This window comes from Podarcis tiliguerta (assembly GCF_965153285.1).
Source record: "Podarcis tiliguerta genome assembly, chromosome: 10".
In the NCBI taxonomy this organism is placed as follows: domain Eukaryota; kingdom Metazoa; phylum Chordata; class Lepidosauria; order Squamata; family Lacertidae; genus Podarcis; species Podarcis tiliguerta.
In genome coordinates, this window is record NC_139543.1 from 26,447,699 (window position 1) to 26,462,511 (window position 14,813).

Here is a 14,813-nt window from a genome sequence, read left to right on the forward strand (position 1 = left end):
AACAGGTTTTTTTCTCAGAACAATGTAAGTTGCCTTTTACAGCTGCAATGGAAAACCATCATGCTTGAGAAACTAATTTGCTTCACTAATCCTACCATTTACAGTATATGTAGGTTTAAACAAAAACATGCAATTGTCAATGACAGCTTTGAGCTAATGTTCTCTAAATATAAAAAAGTTTGTGTAAGCTGGTATAGAAAATACCAGCAATTTATGCTTCTTCATTGATGGGAGGTTTTGCTTCTGCACATGAATCCGGCAAACCACTCTGAGCTGAAGCATTCCTTCCTCACCCACCCTAGAATGTTTAGTTCACATTGAGTTCATGAAACATCGTACCCTGACCTGTTTTTAATGCATGGTTGACCACATCTATGAATGCGATTGTTATGCCCTTTTAAGTTTCGCTATATCAATCACTAGTAATAGTTTAATAAGGAGGTTTTCATACCTGTCCAATTCTGTGTTCCCTTTCCCAACCTTTAATCTATTGATGATTAATGCCTATATGCAACCCTTGCATATGATTTGTGTTAACCAATCAGCAACAAGCACATAGGCGGCAATGCTGTAATATTCAATAAAAGGGACTCTCTGAGACATGCTCGGTAGATGCCTCCCATATGACACTTGTCACTCGTCTGTCGTTTATTTCAACCCAACACTTCATGGCTCTTTAGAGTGTGTGGTGGTGGTGGTGGTGGTGGTGGTGGTTGTTGTTGTTGTTGTTGTTGTTGTTATTTGCATGTGTGCAGAAGGAATCCTGTCCCTTACACAGAACAGTTCTTCACATGTCACCATTTGTGGAGTTCCAAATTTCCTTAGAGTTTGGGGGATGCGGTGGGGCAGATACCTTCCAGTAAATAATGATCAGAAGAATCACTAAACTGTTGTATAGAACATAGAACAGGGCCAGCTTTATCTCGTTCCCTTCCTAATAACTATATATTTGTCTTGAAAGCTCAACAAAATGGTAATAGAAAGTGTAAAATATCCCTTCCCTCCCACAGAGTCATCTGCTACCCAGCTGGAAGGATCCTGACAGGGTCTTTTTGTTATTGGATTTTGATTTCACTTGTAAGTCACTCTGAATGATTAGTATATTGTCTACCTTTTACAGCCAGTCAGTTTTTCTGGGTTTGGGTTATGCAGCAGCTTTAGTTATAAGAACTTCCTACACGAATATGAATAAATGTTTGCTAGGGAATACTGAAATAGCTGCACATTTCCCAGTCAATATGAAAACTCTGTCCCTTAAAACATCTTGAACGTTGTTATGCACAGGAAACAAAATTACAGTAATAATTAGCTGAAGGGAGTTCTGTATTCTGCAAACTCCCTGGTGAGGGTGAAATGAAGAGGAAAAGAGCTAAACATCTAGACATAAAATAAATTATAAATTCTTTAAAAGGAGAAAACAAAGAAAAACCCCTAAAGCACATTTGCTGTATGATGATATTTTTAATTCTCCCCTGGCAAAATATTGCAAATATTATGATCCTTTAACTCCTTAAAGAAGACAAGTTTCATATATGTGTGCCACGTCGTCTTAATGAATTCATATTTCCTTAAACATTCTATTTTATTATTTATACCTTAGGCAGCAAAACAGAATAACTCTAAGTTATTTAATTAGCATTATAAGATCTTTTCTGTGCGTTCACACAATTTCCCATACTGACAACGCTATTCACTGTAAGGCAAATACTTTAAGAATGGATTGAAAACTTTGATACATTCAAACCAAAACAAAAGCATAATAATAATAATAATAATAATAATAATAATAATAATTTATTTGTACCCCACCCATTTGGCTGGGTTTCCCCAGCCACTCTGGGCAGCTTCCAACAAAGATTAAAAATTCATTAAAATGTATTTTTGAACCATTTTATCCAATTCCTACCTGTTTCTCAAGAATACCAAGACTTAGCTGAAGCCAAAGTGGTACACCAATCCTAACTCCCTACTGGGGCATCTGCATCCCACTTGTTACAGCGTTTGGCAGGGAAAAGAGGTGGTGGGTAGCAGTGGCGTAGTGTGGGTTGTCAGCACCTGGGGCAAGGCAAGTAATTTGCGCCCCCTAACCCGTGGATTTTAGCACTGACTTTAGCACTGCGAGTGCGAGCGCCCCCCCCCAGATGTTGCGCCCGGTGCGGCCGGCCCCCTTGCACCCCCCACGCTACGCCACTGGTGGGTAGGCAGATTGGCTCCAGGCTGGTGAAGCAATTGGATTCTAATTGGACCCAGTGTTGGCGATGAGACTGGCTCAGGATCCAATGAATCCTGTGTTGTCACAGTCCAGCCTTCAGAATGCTGCTTTTGGGGACCATCTTCCAGCAGTGTCCACTGGGAGAGACAGGGCTTCTACCCACACACCAACAGGGCTTCTACCCACACACATATTCAGTGGGTGCACAAGAAAGTTTGTGTCACTCCATCTGTGGCAGCCAGCTGAGCCAGCAAAAGCAAGCAAATGAGCACCACTCAATCCAACCCCTCCATAGCTCAATATAAGGGACATTAGCTTGAAGCCTTAGTTCAGAGTAAGTGTTGGTGGTAATAGTATATTAATGGAAGGTATTTAGTCTTTAACTAAACTGGTTCAGAAACTACCTATTTTCTATCTAATTTGGGTCTAGCAACTGTCACAAATATATTTGAGGGTAGACTACTGCACTGCGGGTATAGCCATGAAAAATAGTGGGAGTACAGTAGCACATTTCAGCAATCTGAGCTCCATAGGCATTTTGATGCCTATGCATAAAAGAAGGAGGGGTAGGGGAGAGAAGAGAGTGGCTATCCTGATTGCAAAGATCCTAGTTGTCTACATGGTCGTATTGGTTCTCTTCCAAGTCAAGCTTGTAGTGTTTGCAAGTCAAGCTGGGAGTACAGTATATGCTGAGTTCACTGTCATGATGCAAATTATTTTTGGAGGGCAAAAGTAGGTTTAGCACACATTTGGGAACAGGGTTCATAAATAATTAAGCCATTGGATCTAGCCAATTTAGCTAGGGCATTACACTGGAGAGTTTCTGTGACAACCATGGGACCAAGTCAACTCAATACCAAGTACTGTAGGTTTGATCAGTTGACTATGTAAATATAAAAACCATAGAGGTTATATCCGGTAGTCAGCGTTCAAGCCACAGCCTCTTCATAGTTCATGATGGAATCCTATATGTGTTTACCCAAGTGTGATACCCACCGAAATCAATACAGCCTACTTCTGAGTAGACATAATTAGGATTACACTGCTGTCTGCTTTTTCCTCTTAATCTGATAAGAGAGTTGAAACCCTTTCTCAATTTTATCTCCACAATGGAGGAACTTCTCCATGTTAGAATGCTTGACAAGTTTACTGCTATTCTTTGTAGCTTTTGCACAGCAACTAGGTAATAAGCAATTAGCACTGAACATTCTTGAACCAGTGGTAGGATGTGCAAGTCATTGCAGAGGCAAGCAGAGGAAGAACAAATGTTTTTCCCCCTAGGGGAATACCACATCCACGTGCAGGTGACTGACTTAAATTTTTTCTGAACATTTAGTGTGACTTCATATTTTCAAAGGCTGTCTTACCACTCACTTATCCAATCTGCTCTTAAACATGTTCTAATTTATATGGACATTTCCTTGAGTGCTCTATTCCACTTTACTAGCCTCCATTACAAGACTGCATTATGGCTTTCTCAAAGACATCATGATTTGTTGTAAAGTATTGATCAAAGAAGTGCAGCCCAGGAAAGTCTGAATTCTTGGATGGCAAGTAGGGGAATAATGAAGCAGCTGCATCTCTTTTTGACACAAATAAGGCATTGGATAATGCCAGTGGCTTTGCTGCACCTCAAAACAAAAAAGCATCACTGCAAAACTCAGTAGATTCACATAAATGAGAAACACACAGAGAAGGAAGTGAAATCTAGCAGCTTTGTCTGTAAGCAGCCTTGTGAAAAGGAATCTCACATGCAGATCTGCAACATTTTCTACTGAACTGTACAAAAATCTGGTGAAAAATAAACAACCAATGTGCGTAACTTCTCTTTTTGTTCTAATCTAAACTCTTCGTCTGATTTTAACCTATCATTTATAGAGTCTTTTATAATTTCTGCTTTTCCCTATCATTTTGTAGTGATATGAAAAGAAAATGCTCATTTCCTTTACTGAGTTAATCATATCACAGCTCACCAAAGTGGTCATTGTTTTTAGCCATTATTTCCATTGATCACTAAAGTAGTCTTCTGAGCACTGTGCACAATATAATTAAGCACAATTATTTGAATCTGTGTCAATTTAGTCCACTGAAGTCTAATAGAGCTAAACTGTTTTAAATCAAAAGGCATTTGGTTCAAATGCAACTTTACAGGGCTTAACTTTGGTTAGCCTATATCCAATGTATTTTGTTTTGTGTTAACTGAGGGATACAGTGTGTTTTGGTTATGAAATTAGAGTAGACATATCTGATTCAAATAACTGACGGCTCTTGTCTTGTCAGTCTTGATACTTGCTCCCGAATTTCCTAACATTCCTCTTTTGCAGAATGCACAGCTTTAAAGTTTGGTTCTCGGAGAACACTTTATGGATGAACAAAGCATTCTGAAAACCAGACTGTCCTAATACACACACCTACCACCTCATTTCACAGGTGTAATTTCAAACCGCAAAATGTCAGGGTTTACTGTGTTTTGTGATAAAACACACCACTGATGCCTTTTTTATGAACTGGACCTTTGCTTCTTGCATTAAGGACTTCTCTAGTGGTTTGAAACCAGTTATTTAAAATGTTTCTCTAGGAGAAATGAAGCATACAGCTACTTCTCACAAGAAGGCAATGCAAACACATGCCTGCTGGGTTTTCTATCCTTAAACCAATGAACTTCCTGCAGCCTCCAAAAAGCATCTAATTTCACCTACATTTTTCCAATTACTCTGTCATCCTCAGCCTCTCTCTAGCTGCTATTTTCTTTGGCTCGCACATATACATTGCTCAATGAGGTTGTCTCCCACTGTGAATAGCCCGGTCTGACTAGATTGCCCATTCTCTCAGCTAGCTCACCTGCTGAAACACTATGTTGCACTCAGTGCCCCTAGACTCACTTGCCCACCTGCTTATGAGCTTGAAAGATTGCAGCAAATATGATAAATTTCAGCATAAATGCGCAGAACTGCTACTGGGAATTTTATTTTATTCTAGAGCTATAGCCAATTATGAATACCTATTTTCATACACAGTTGTAAAGCCCATCTGCTACTGAATTTTATTATTATAGACTACTGTATTCTGAGTTGTGGTATGATTCCACTGCCTTTGCCATCACTGCAATGAAATCAAGAACCTATGCAGTCTGGAAGGAGATTGACAGCTGTAACAAAGATTACCTAGAAGGAAAATTCTGAAATATTGAAATATTTAAGGATTCGTCAGTGATATGAGCTTGAAATTAGTTCAGAAATTCAGAAACAAGCCAATCACATTCAGTTAGGTAATTATATTCAATCTAGTTACTGCATCTCTGCCCCTGGAGAATGATTAATTATTAGTTATTTCATATAGCAATTAATTATTTCATATAATCTTAGAGTTAGAAGGGATCCCAAGGGTCATCTAATCTAAGTTTCTGCAATGCAGGAATCCCTCCCACAACTGTCCCTGGGTGGGCTCGAACCACCAACCTTCTGGTTAACAGCCAGGTACACTGACCCATTGCACCACAGGAAGGCTCATCTTTTGAAGTATGGAGGAATCTGAATCTTATAAATGCTCAGGAGTTCATACACCACTTAATGCTCCAAATAAAGTTTAATAGCCTGCTCATAGTACATTTACTTACATGATTCGTTATTTATTCATTATTGTTAGACACATCATTTGAAGTATCTCAGACTTTAAAAAAATGTTGCATATGTATGTATGAGTAGTGTATGATAAATACAATAGGGTGTAGCCACTGCTAGTCCTACTCACAATAAACGCATTGATATTAATGGACATGACTAACTTTGATCCATTCATTTCAATGGGTCTTCTCTAGTAGTTGGGACTAACATTGGACACAATCCAATAGCTGTAAGGTCTGGAAGCTGGATATTATATTATGTACATATGCTTGTATATTACATACAGAAGATGCTGTCTCATACTATGTGAGACCCCTCGTGCATCAAGCTCAGCCCTGTCAACACCGACAATGGATCTTCAGGGATTCAGTGGGCAGGAGTCAGTCCTAGCCCTACCTTAAAGCACCATGGTCTGAACCAGGAACCTTTTCCATGGAAAGCATGGAAGACACAGCCTTATGAAAAGATAATGGCTGGAAAAGCATATCAGTTGATTCTGGGCTGCTTCCTTTAAGGAAGTGTCAGCATTCACTGCATCCATTCATACATTTAGCAGCCTTACTAAAACACTTAATGAAAATGTCAGACAATACAAAACCATTTTTAAAGACCATTTTGAGAACTTGCCTGCTAGAAGCATAACTGAAATAAGCAATGCTCTGATCTCTGTCACTTAATGCAAACTCTAGGGAGTTGGCACTGCACTGTTAGCTGCAGTTTCAATAGCAACTCACCCACCCCCTCCCACACACTTACACACTGAGACTCTTTTTAGTTGTGAAAGTCACATTTAATTCTTTGTGCTCCAAATGCATGTTTTCCCATAATTCATACGGATTGCACAGACATTTAAAACTAAAATTGGTTACATTTGGCCATTTATTAGAAAATGTATATATTGCTTAGCATTGTTGGCATTTTTGCTTAGCATTCTGTATTTATAAAATATCAATAACATGACATGAAAATGAAAACCAGATTAACTGGAAGCCCATAAGTAAAACAGAAAGTCAGCTACTGAACAGGATAGGTACTTTCAAACATCCCAACAGACCTTGGTAAGCAACTGATTTTTAGGAAAAAAATATCAAGCATTCAACAGATAGGGCTTTGTGAATCTCTTTTGGGAGAGTATTCCACAGGGTTGGTGTTATAAATGAAAAAGCCCATTTCCAAGAGGTTTCCAGATGGCACTTTGCTGGCTGCAGTATGGCCAGCAAGGTCTCGTCTGATGACCGTAAAGATCAATATGAACTAGAGTAGGGGAGGCAGTCTGCTAGACAGCATAGTCCCAAGCTGTTTGGGGCTTTAATATGTCAATAACAAAACCTTGAACTTGGTCTGGTGGCAGATAGGTAACCAGTGCAGTAAGCAAATATGAAGAAAGTAATTACAGTCATGATCTAGCCATTAGTGAAAGTGTCATTGGTTTCAATAGAGAGTTAAACATATATGCTTATTCACCTGTTGAAAGCAATGGTATTCAGATGCTTATCTTTAAATGAATCATGCCTACAGATGGTTCCTTCCAAACTGGAGCCTACTGCATAGGATGTAAGCTTTAGAAACCTTATAATGCTGAGACATCAAAACATCTATGAAAAACAACCACTTACGTTGGCATTCCTTGCAACACTTGTCATCAATATATGCAGGAGCAGAATTAAGAGGACAATCAGAAAGCGAGCAGATCAGTGCCTCACACTGAATAGTACCATTCTAGAAGCAACAAAAGGTTGTTTTGAAATAATTTGACAGAATATGGTCAGATAAATAGCTATTTTAAATTACAGGTTTCTTTAAAAAGATAACATCTCATACCGAATACACAATTTTTCTTGTCTTGATAGTGAAGGTAGAATCAATATACTATATATCTATATTTTTATATTTCCATCTACATAGATTTCTGATACACGCATAACAGGTTCTTTATCAAGTGACAGCAATGCAATGTTGTCCTTAAAACTTATCATTTGCTATCCTGACATTCTGCCAGTTGAACAAATTGGAAGATTACTCTGAAGTATAAAAACACCATTGAATAAAATCTTTCCAATAATTTCCACAAGACAGCCATTATGCATGTTTAAAAATAATATCATAGTCCTGTAAAAAAAATTGCCTGCAATGAGGCATTCTTATAAGAAAGTGACTTGGATATGTTCTGCATAAGCTGTCTTATTCTTTTCAATCTTGGAAATACTTCAGTCACAAAACACAGAGCAATAGTAGGTACTCTGTGAGCCCTCCAGAAGTTGCTGGACTTCAGTTCCCTTCAGTCCTACCTAACATAGCCAATGGTCAGGGATGATGGGTGTTGTAGTCTAGCAATATGTTGAGCCCAAAGGTTTCCCACTCCTGTAGAGCATTCCCAAACATGAGAACGGCATAGAGCAGGGTGGTCCAACACATGGCCCAAGGGCATCACTCAGCATCACTCAGCAACATTTGACACACACACCTGCAGCCCTCATGCTGCTTTCCCAAAACCAGGTAAGCAAGGTGCTGGGCAAGCCTGAAGGCTCTGACAATGTCCCAGAGTCCTCCAGCCTCCTCCACAAAGCCTTTTAGCACTCTTATATCTTTGGAAAGGAGGTGGGATGGCTCTAGGACCCAGCCAGATCCTTGTGCCTACTTCCCAAAGCCTGGCACCTTGCTTAGCTGGCTTTAGGAAGGCAGCACAAGGGCTGGAGGGGCATCAAATTTTGGCCTCACTCCCTTGCCCCAACAACAAGGCATTGTGTGGCCCACTTGGTATGAAAAGCATAGAGCTTTGGATTGTGGTTGATGTACTGCACTTCAACACCACATTTATATGCCACTTTCTCTGAAGTTTGATACCTGCTTCATCCTGCATTTTTTTACTGTTTCCAAATACTTTAATTGCTCAAAACTGGACGAGAGGTTTCTTTTCCAGAAATATGTTTTTATTAAGTAAAAAAGAACCCTAAAAACAGACACACTATACTTCAGAAGTGGATATGTACTTTCTACCTGATCCAAAGACCATAGTTTATGTATTTCTTTTGCACCGGGGCCATGATATATAAACTCATTTTGTCCCACATAAATTTAACCTAGTTGAACACATTTGAGTCCTTTTCAAGGGCCCCTCATTATATAGCCCTAGCAAACTAATGGGCAATATGCCTTCCTATTGGATTGTTCCACGGTCTGAGCCTTGAGCCCACTGTTCAGTGTAACGTCAGTCAGAGAGAAGATATGCCTGGCCATGCCAATCATCCTTCATAACTCTTCCTTTCGCCTTCCAGCGCTGGGCATAACAGCTCACCCCCCACCCCACCCCCGCCACATAGGCAAGAGCCAGATTTTTCTACAGAAAATGAAACATAATGCATAAAGAACAATGTAGGTAAGTACATTCATTCCAACACAAATTTATTTTTAATCTGACAGCTTTTCATGTCTAAAATGCATAAACATTTTCAGCAGGCTGCATAACCAGGTCCCTGAATTTCTACGCAATTTACAGCCATACCATGCAAGTGCAGTTCTTACAGCCATCTGTCCACGATTCAAATTCCCTGTAGGTTGCACCCTTCATAGTGCAGGTTCTTTCACAATAGCACTGATCCAATCTATTCATCCTCTGCTCAGCTCGGGACAACTAGGTACATGTTGCACAGAGAGGGACATGTTAGCTGTGAAAAGGCTTACCTAAAACTGTAACAACAATTTAAGCCATCCTGTATCATCAAGCACTACTGAAGCCAAAAAAGGAAATTGTGAAACATGGAAACAAATATCCAGACACTTAAGAACAAAAATGCAAAGTTTGAATATAATTCACCTCATCTTAACAACTCAGAATAAGGTTGTAAGAATGACTGGGTGTTTTATGCCTTAGTCTAGATATAAATGTGTGCATTTATCTCTTGTGCTTATGGGCTGCCCCATTAATTCCAATGGAACTATCTATGGAATGAGCATACAGATCTCTTCTATGGAAAAGACTTCCTCTGAGAATAGGATTGATCCACATATGTGTTTTTTATCTGAATGCATTCAGAAGATTACAGATAATAAATAGATTGTGTTGATGATAATTAGCAACCCAGAGCCATATGTGGCAACTGGTTTTTAATGCATAGTGCTTGTGGTGATCAATCTTAGTTTGAGATATATTCACTGCTCTGGCATTGGGGTATGATTGCTTAGAGGGAACTTAAGTGTAAATATCATGGAGGATAAGTCTGTCGGTTGCTACTAGACATAATGTAGTTTATGCTGGGCCTCCATGGTCAGAGGCAATGTGTTTCTGAACACTAGGAGGGGAGTCTGGTTTTGTTCTCAGATCTTGCTGGCATGTTTCACACAGGCATCTGTTTGGCCACTGTGAGAACAGGATATCACAGATGCTGAACCCCATGGGCCATTGGCCTGATCCCACAAGCTATATCTATCTATCTATCTATCTCTATCTATCTATCTATCTATCATCTATCATCTATCTATCTACACACATTTCTGTTCCGCCTTTCCTCCAAGGATCCATTTTAACCTCACAACAAAGCTGTGAGGTGGGTTAAGCTGAGACACTGAATCCACTAAGGTTACCCAGTGAGCTTCATGACTGAGTGAGAATTTGCACTCTGACTTACAGGGTCCTAGTCCAACATTCTACCCACTGCACCATAATGTTGTACATACACTCTAATATAACATTATTATTATTATTATTATTATTATTATTATTATTATGGTTTTGCACTTATTCATTTTAAAACTTTTAGCAGGAATTTTCCTCCACAATGAAACTTTTTGCCCTTAGCAAACTTTTGATGTATAATTTTTGGGACATAATTAAGTAGTTGCATGTATTTCATGTGTAGTAAAATTATTGTCACATTAGCATAGACACAACATCCAGGAATGCTGTTTTGCACACTAAAAATATAAGAAGTTCAAAGGGTTTCAGGAGCACCTTGAAAATGTTTTGTGCATCTCCCGGGGGGGCCACTAGGTGGCGCGTTGGAAGATGGCCGACAATAACATCTCTCTGACCCATACGAGGTATTAAGGGGCTGCTATGGGAAGTAGGCAGCCTTCCTAAACCCCCCCAAGGGCATGGGGGGGCCTGCCCTTGCCAGCGGTGTTCAATGCACCCCCTGATTCGAGAGACGGGGGTGTGGAACACTTGGCACAAGCCCTCGATGGATTCAGATCTTCCCGACGCCGATTCCAATCAGCGCGTGCTGGTTGCTTCAGTCTGGAATTATATTTGGACTAATTGGCGATAACGGATTGGAAGAAAGACTGAAGCACATATATCAAGTAAGGCTCGAGATAAGGACTGCTGACTAATGCATCTCTGTGACCCGGAGCGACGGATGGATAAGTAAATCTCTTGATGAATTACCACCATGAGAACGTAAGGCTGGAACGAAGGGGGGGGTGGAGGGAAAAATCCTCTTGAATCCCTTCATATGATATGATTACAATAATCCTCCACCCCAGAAAGAAACAAGATCGTCGCGTTTTAAATAACATAAACAGAACTTTAAAACTGTGTGGGGAAAGGATTACAATACGAGAAGATTGAAAGGCGAGAAGGAGGAAAATTCTTATGACGCAGTTAAAAAAACATGGCGTCTCGCAAAGACAGGCTAGCAGGAGAAACAGAAGAGGGGGAGGAGATTCAGGAATTTGAAAAAGAAAGAAGGCTGGAATGCAAGTTTGACCTGACAGAGCCCCCGATATCGTCTGATTTATGGCTAGCCTGGGAAAAATAATGGATCGACCGAAGACTGTCAGAGGTCGCTCCTGAATAATATGAGTTTGGCAGAGCATACCCACACAGAGACGCTAAATCTTCAATCTGTTTGTGAAAACCATCAGAGATCGCAAAGAAAGGAACAAATGATAACGACAAGAAGAGAAAGAAGGTAATAAAGATCTATCCGAATCGAACTGGATGGAACTGTCTAATAAAAGCAGCAAATAAGTGATGTCTGGAGTCATCCGGAATTTTGGACTCGTGCTGAGCTTGATATATGGGTACCCCCCAAAAAAAATTTTAAAATTTGGCTGTAATAATTTGGAATTAATGTGATTTGAACAATGTGATGTGATTGGCCTATTAATAAAAATTTATTATAAAAAAAAAAAAAGAAAATGTTTTGTGCATCTCCCATGTTATAATACTAATATTGCATTTGTCTTAATCAAGAATTATAAAGTAAATTACTAACTCCAAGACATTCTAGCATCATACATAAGACAGTAATTAAAATTATATTAACCTAGAATTATATTAATCTAACAGCCACTAATCCCATAGGTAACCTCAACAACAAATCTTCATACAGTGGTACCTCCGGTTGTGGATGGGATCCGTTCCGGAGGTCCAGTTGGATCCCAAGGTTTTCACAACCGGAAGTGCTTGTTCTGCGCATGCGTGCGGTGTGGTTGAGCACTTCTGAACATGTGCATGCGGCAAAACCCGGAAAAATACTTTGGGGTTTGCCATGTGCGTATCCTGAAGGATACATAACCAGAGGTGCTCGTAAGTAGAGGTACCACTGTATGCCAATCAGTGGTTCTGAATATTTTTCATTGATTTTGGTTCTGTTTTTTATTCAAAGAACAAATAAATATTTAGCAAAGTGTTATACAAGAGTCCATAAAAATATACATATGTGCATCCATATGTACAAGTCCCTAAATAGAGCAATGGTTCCAGCAATTTACCCCAACCCACACACAAAAAAGCAAAAATAACAGCAACCTGAGAACGTGTTACCTTTGCAGAGGTTTTGGCTAAAATATCTTGCAACTCCATAATTTTCTGCACAAGCCCATGGAAGTCATTACACGTTGGGCATGCTGAAATTACAAACACTAAATTTGTCAAATTGTACTTAGGCCAAGTCTGCCAAAATACATTGATTATCAATTGAATCTCAAGAGAGATCTTGCAGGATAAATATTAAACAAAGTGCATCTCATTGTTTCTTATGGTAGAAGAAGTAGCAGACTTACTGCGATTAAGATCTGGACACTGAGAGATAAATCCTTGAGGCATGACAAGCAATTGCACATCTTGCATTATGCCCTGCGCAAATGGGGGTGGAGGAAGAGAAAGGTTCTGTTATTTTTTGTCTGTCAGCATTATATTAGAAAGTTAGCATTTCCATGTGAAACATTCTAGCACACAAAATAGGTATACTTCACTCACAAAAAGCAGTTTCCACAAAATTATTATATCTTGCTCTCCTTCACTGTATCATTAGGAGAGTAGAGTAGAAAGAAAATAGCTGTACATGTACACACTGATACATACATATGCATTCAACCATTTTCAGAGACTTAAGATTAAATGTCAAGGTGTAATTAAGCAGCAAGAGACTAGTTGCCGTGACTTTGCCATTACTTTTATTTAGTCACTGAACGAAAGCTTTCAAGTGACCTTTAAAAACAATTTAAAAATAATTTGTACTTTCACTGAGTTTTAAGATACTCATTTAAATAAAATTTGAAAAGCAAGAGTACAAGTCACAACTATGATATTGTACTGCAAAATTTCCATTCATGTCAATGTAGTTTAAGCAGGAGATTTTTATGTTAGATTGTGCACCAAGTCATCAAGGACCTCGTTAGCAAAACTTCATAAATCACCCCAAAAAAAACCTGTGCGAGCAGGTACTGAAAACTGCAAGTAGATGGTGCAATTCATACTATATATGTGTTTTGTGATTCTTTCTACACTCTGCAAGGTTGTCTGGGTTTTAGGGTGGGAGGGATAGAGTCTGCAAAATCTGACATTTCATTAAAGAGGCATGAGATTTAGGTTTAAAAAGTAGGCACCTTAACTTATGCTGTATCTTTTCATTGTCATTACCCCTCTATACTTCAATTATTTTAAATGGTTAATACATCCATTCACCTATATGTTTTACCAAGTTTGCCTGTTGATTTATTTTAATATATGCTAGGAGTAGCTGTCTCATTTCTTTTTTAAAAAAATGATCTCACATGCACAAAACAGCATATAATCATAAAAATAGTAAAATATTATCCCAGAACTCTGTGAACGTAATCTATCATTTCAGTCCTTGCTTTCATCTCAAGCCCAGATCCCTTTCTTCAAAACAAAACAAAACCCTTCATGTTCATTGCTTTTATCTGTGAAATTTGGTGTTTATCAAGAAGGAACAAATAAAAGTCCAAGGCTTTAGTTCTAGGAGAAAAATATATCCATGTATGGAAAAACCAGAACAATGAGGTATAGAAGTGAAATGGAAAGAAACAAAAACTGTGACCAGAGTGTTGGACTGGGCAGTTAAGTATATGAGGGCCATGACTCAAGGGCGAATTCACTCAGCTACTTTTTACACCTTTAAAATATGCAGGTAATCCAGCAGAGTAGCAAAGGTCACTATGTACTCAAATGTGGTCATACAAAATTAACTTCTATATATTTCCAGATGAACATAGTATTGCATCCCTAGGGGAGTGAAGAACCCAGAGACGAACCCAGTAAGAAGTGTTTTTTCCATTTCTCTGGCCAGAACAATAATAGCCTAACCAATGAACCCTTTCCCAAGTAAGCCAGCGGTGAATCAATTCCTAGACATAACTCATTCTTCTGGTTTCTTAGTATTTTCATCTCTTCTGTCAAAGGCAACCCATAAGTATGCCAAAGGAAGTTCAATCAATACTATCAATTAACTTGCTCTGGACGTAGCAGACCCTGGCTATCATGTAGGCCTTGCGATTCCAGTTCAAAGGATGCTGATGAAGAACAGTCCTTCCTCCAAAGGCAATGAACAGACCATATTCTCCTGATACGGGCAATGAGTTTATACTCAGAATTTCCAGTGAGAAGAAAAATCCATTTAAATATTTATTGTGTTTCCTCCCTCTGAACATTGTTTCCTATTCTGCAGGAAGGCAAGGCGAATGCTCTCCTGGTTCTGTGCAGTGGAGAAAGCTTCTAGTACCTTACATCAAGA

At 39.1% G+C, this 14,813-nt stretch overlaps 1 protein-coding gene across 3 annotated transcripts in view; it reads right to left on the reverse strand.

The window, feature by feature from the left end:
* Positions 1-14,813, reverse strand: part of NELL2 (neural EGFL like 2) — a 120,597-nt gene that overhangs the window by 76,854 nt on the left and 28,930 nt on the right. For all 3 annotated transcript variants that reach the window (XM_083399593.1, XM_083399591.1, XM_083399592.1), the window contains 4 exons: positions 12,841-12,913; positions 12,602-12,684; positions 9,338-9,466; positions 7,452-7,554 (listed from right to left, as the gene is read on the reverse strand). In XM_083399593.1, the coding sequence (XP_083255719.1) occupies positions 7,452-7,554; positions 9,338-9,466; positions 12,602-12,684; positions 12,841-12,913 (388 nt within the window). The remainder of the gene's footprint in view (positions 1-7,451; positions 7,555-9,337; positions 9,467-12,601; positions 12,685-12,840; positions 12,914-14,813) is intronic.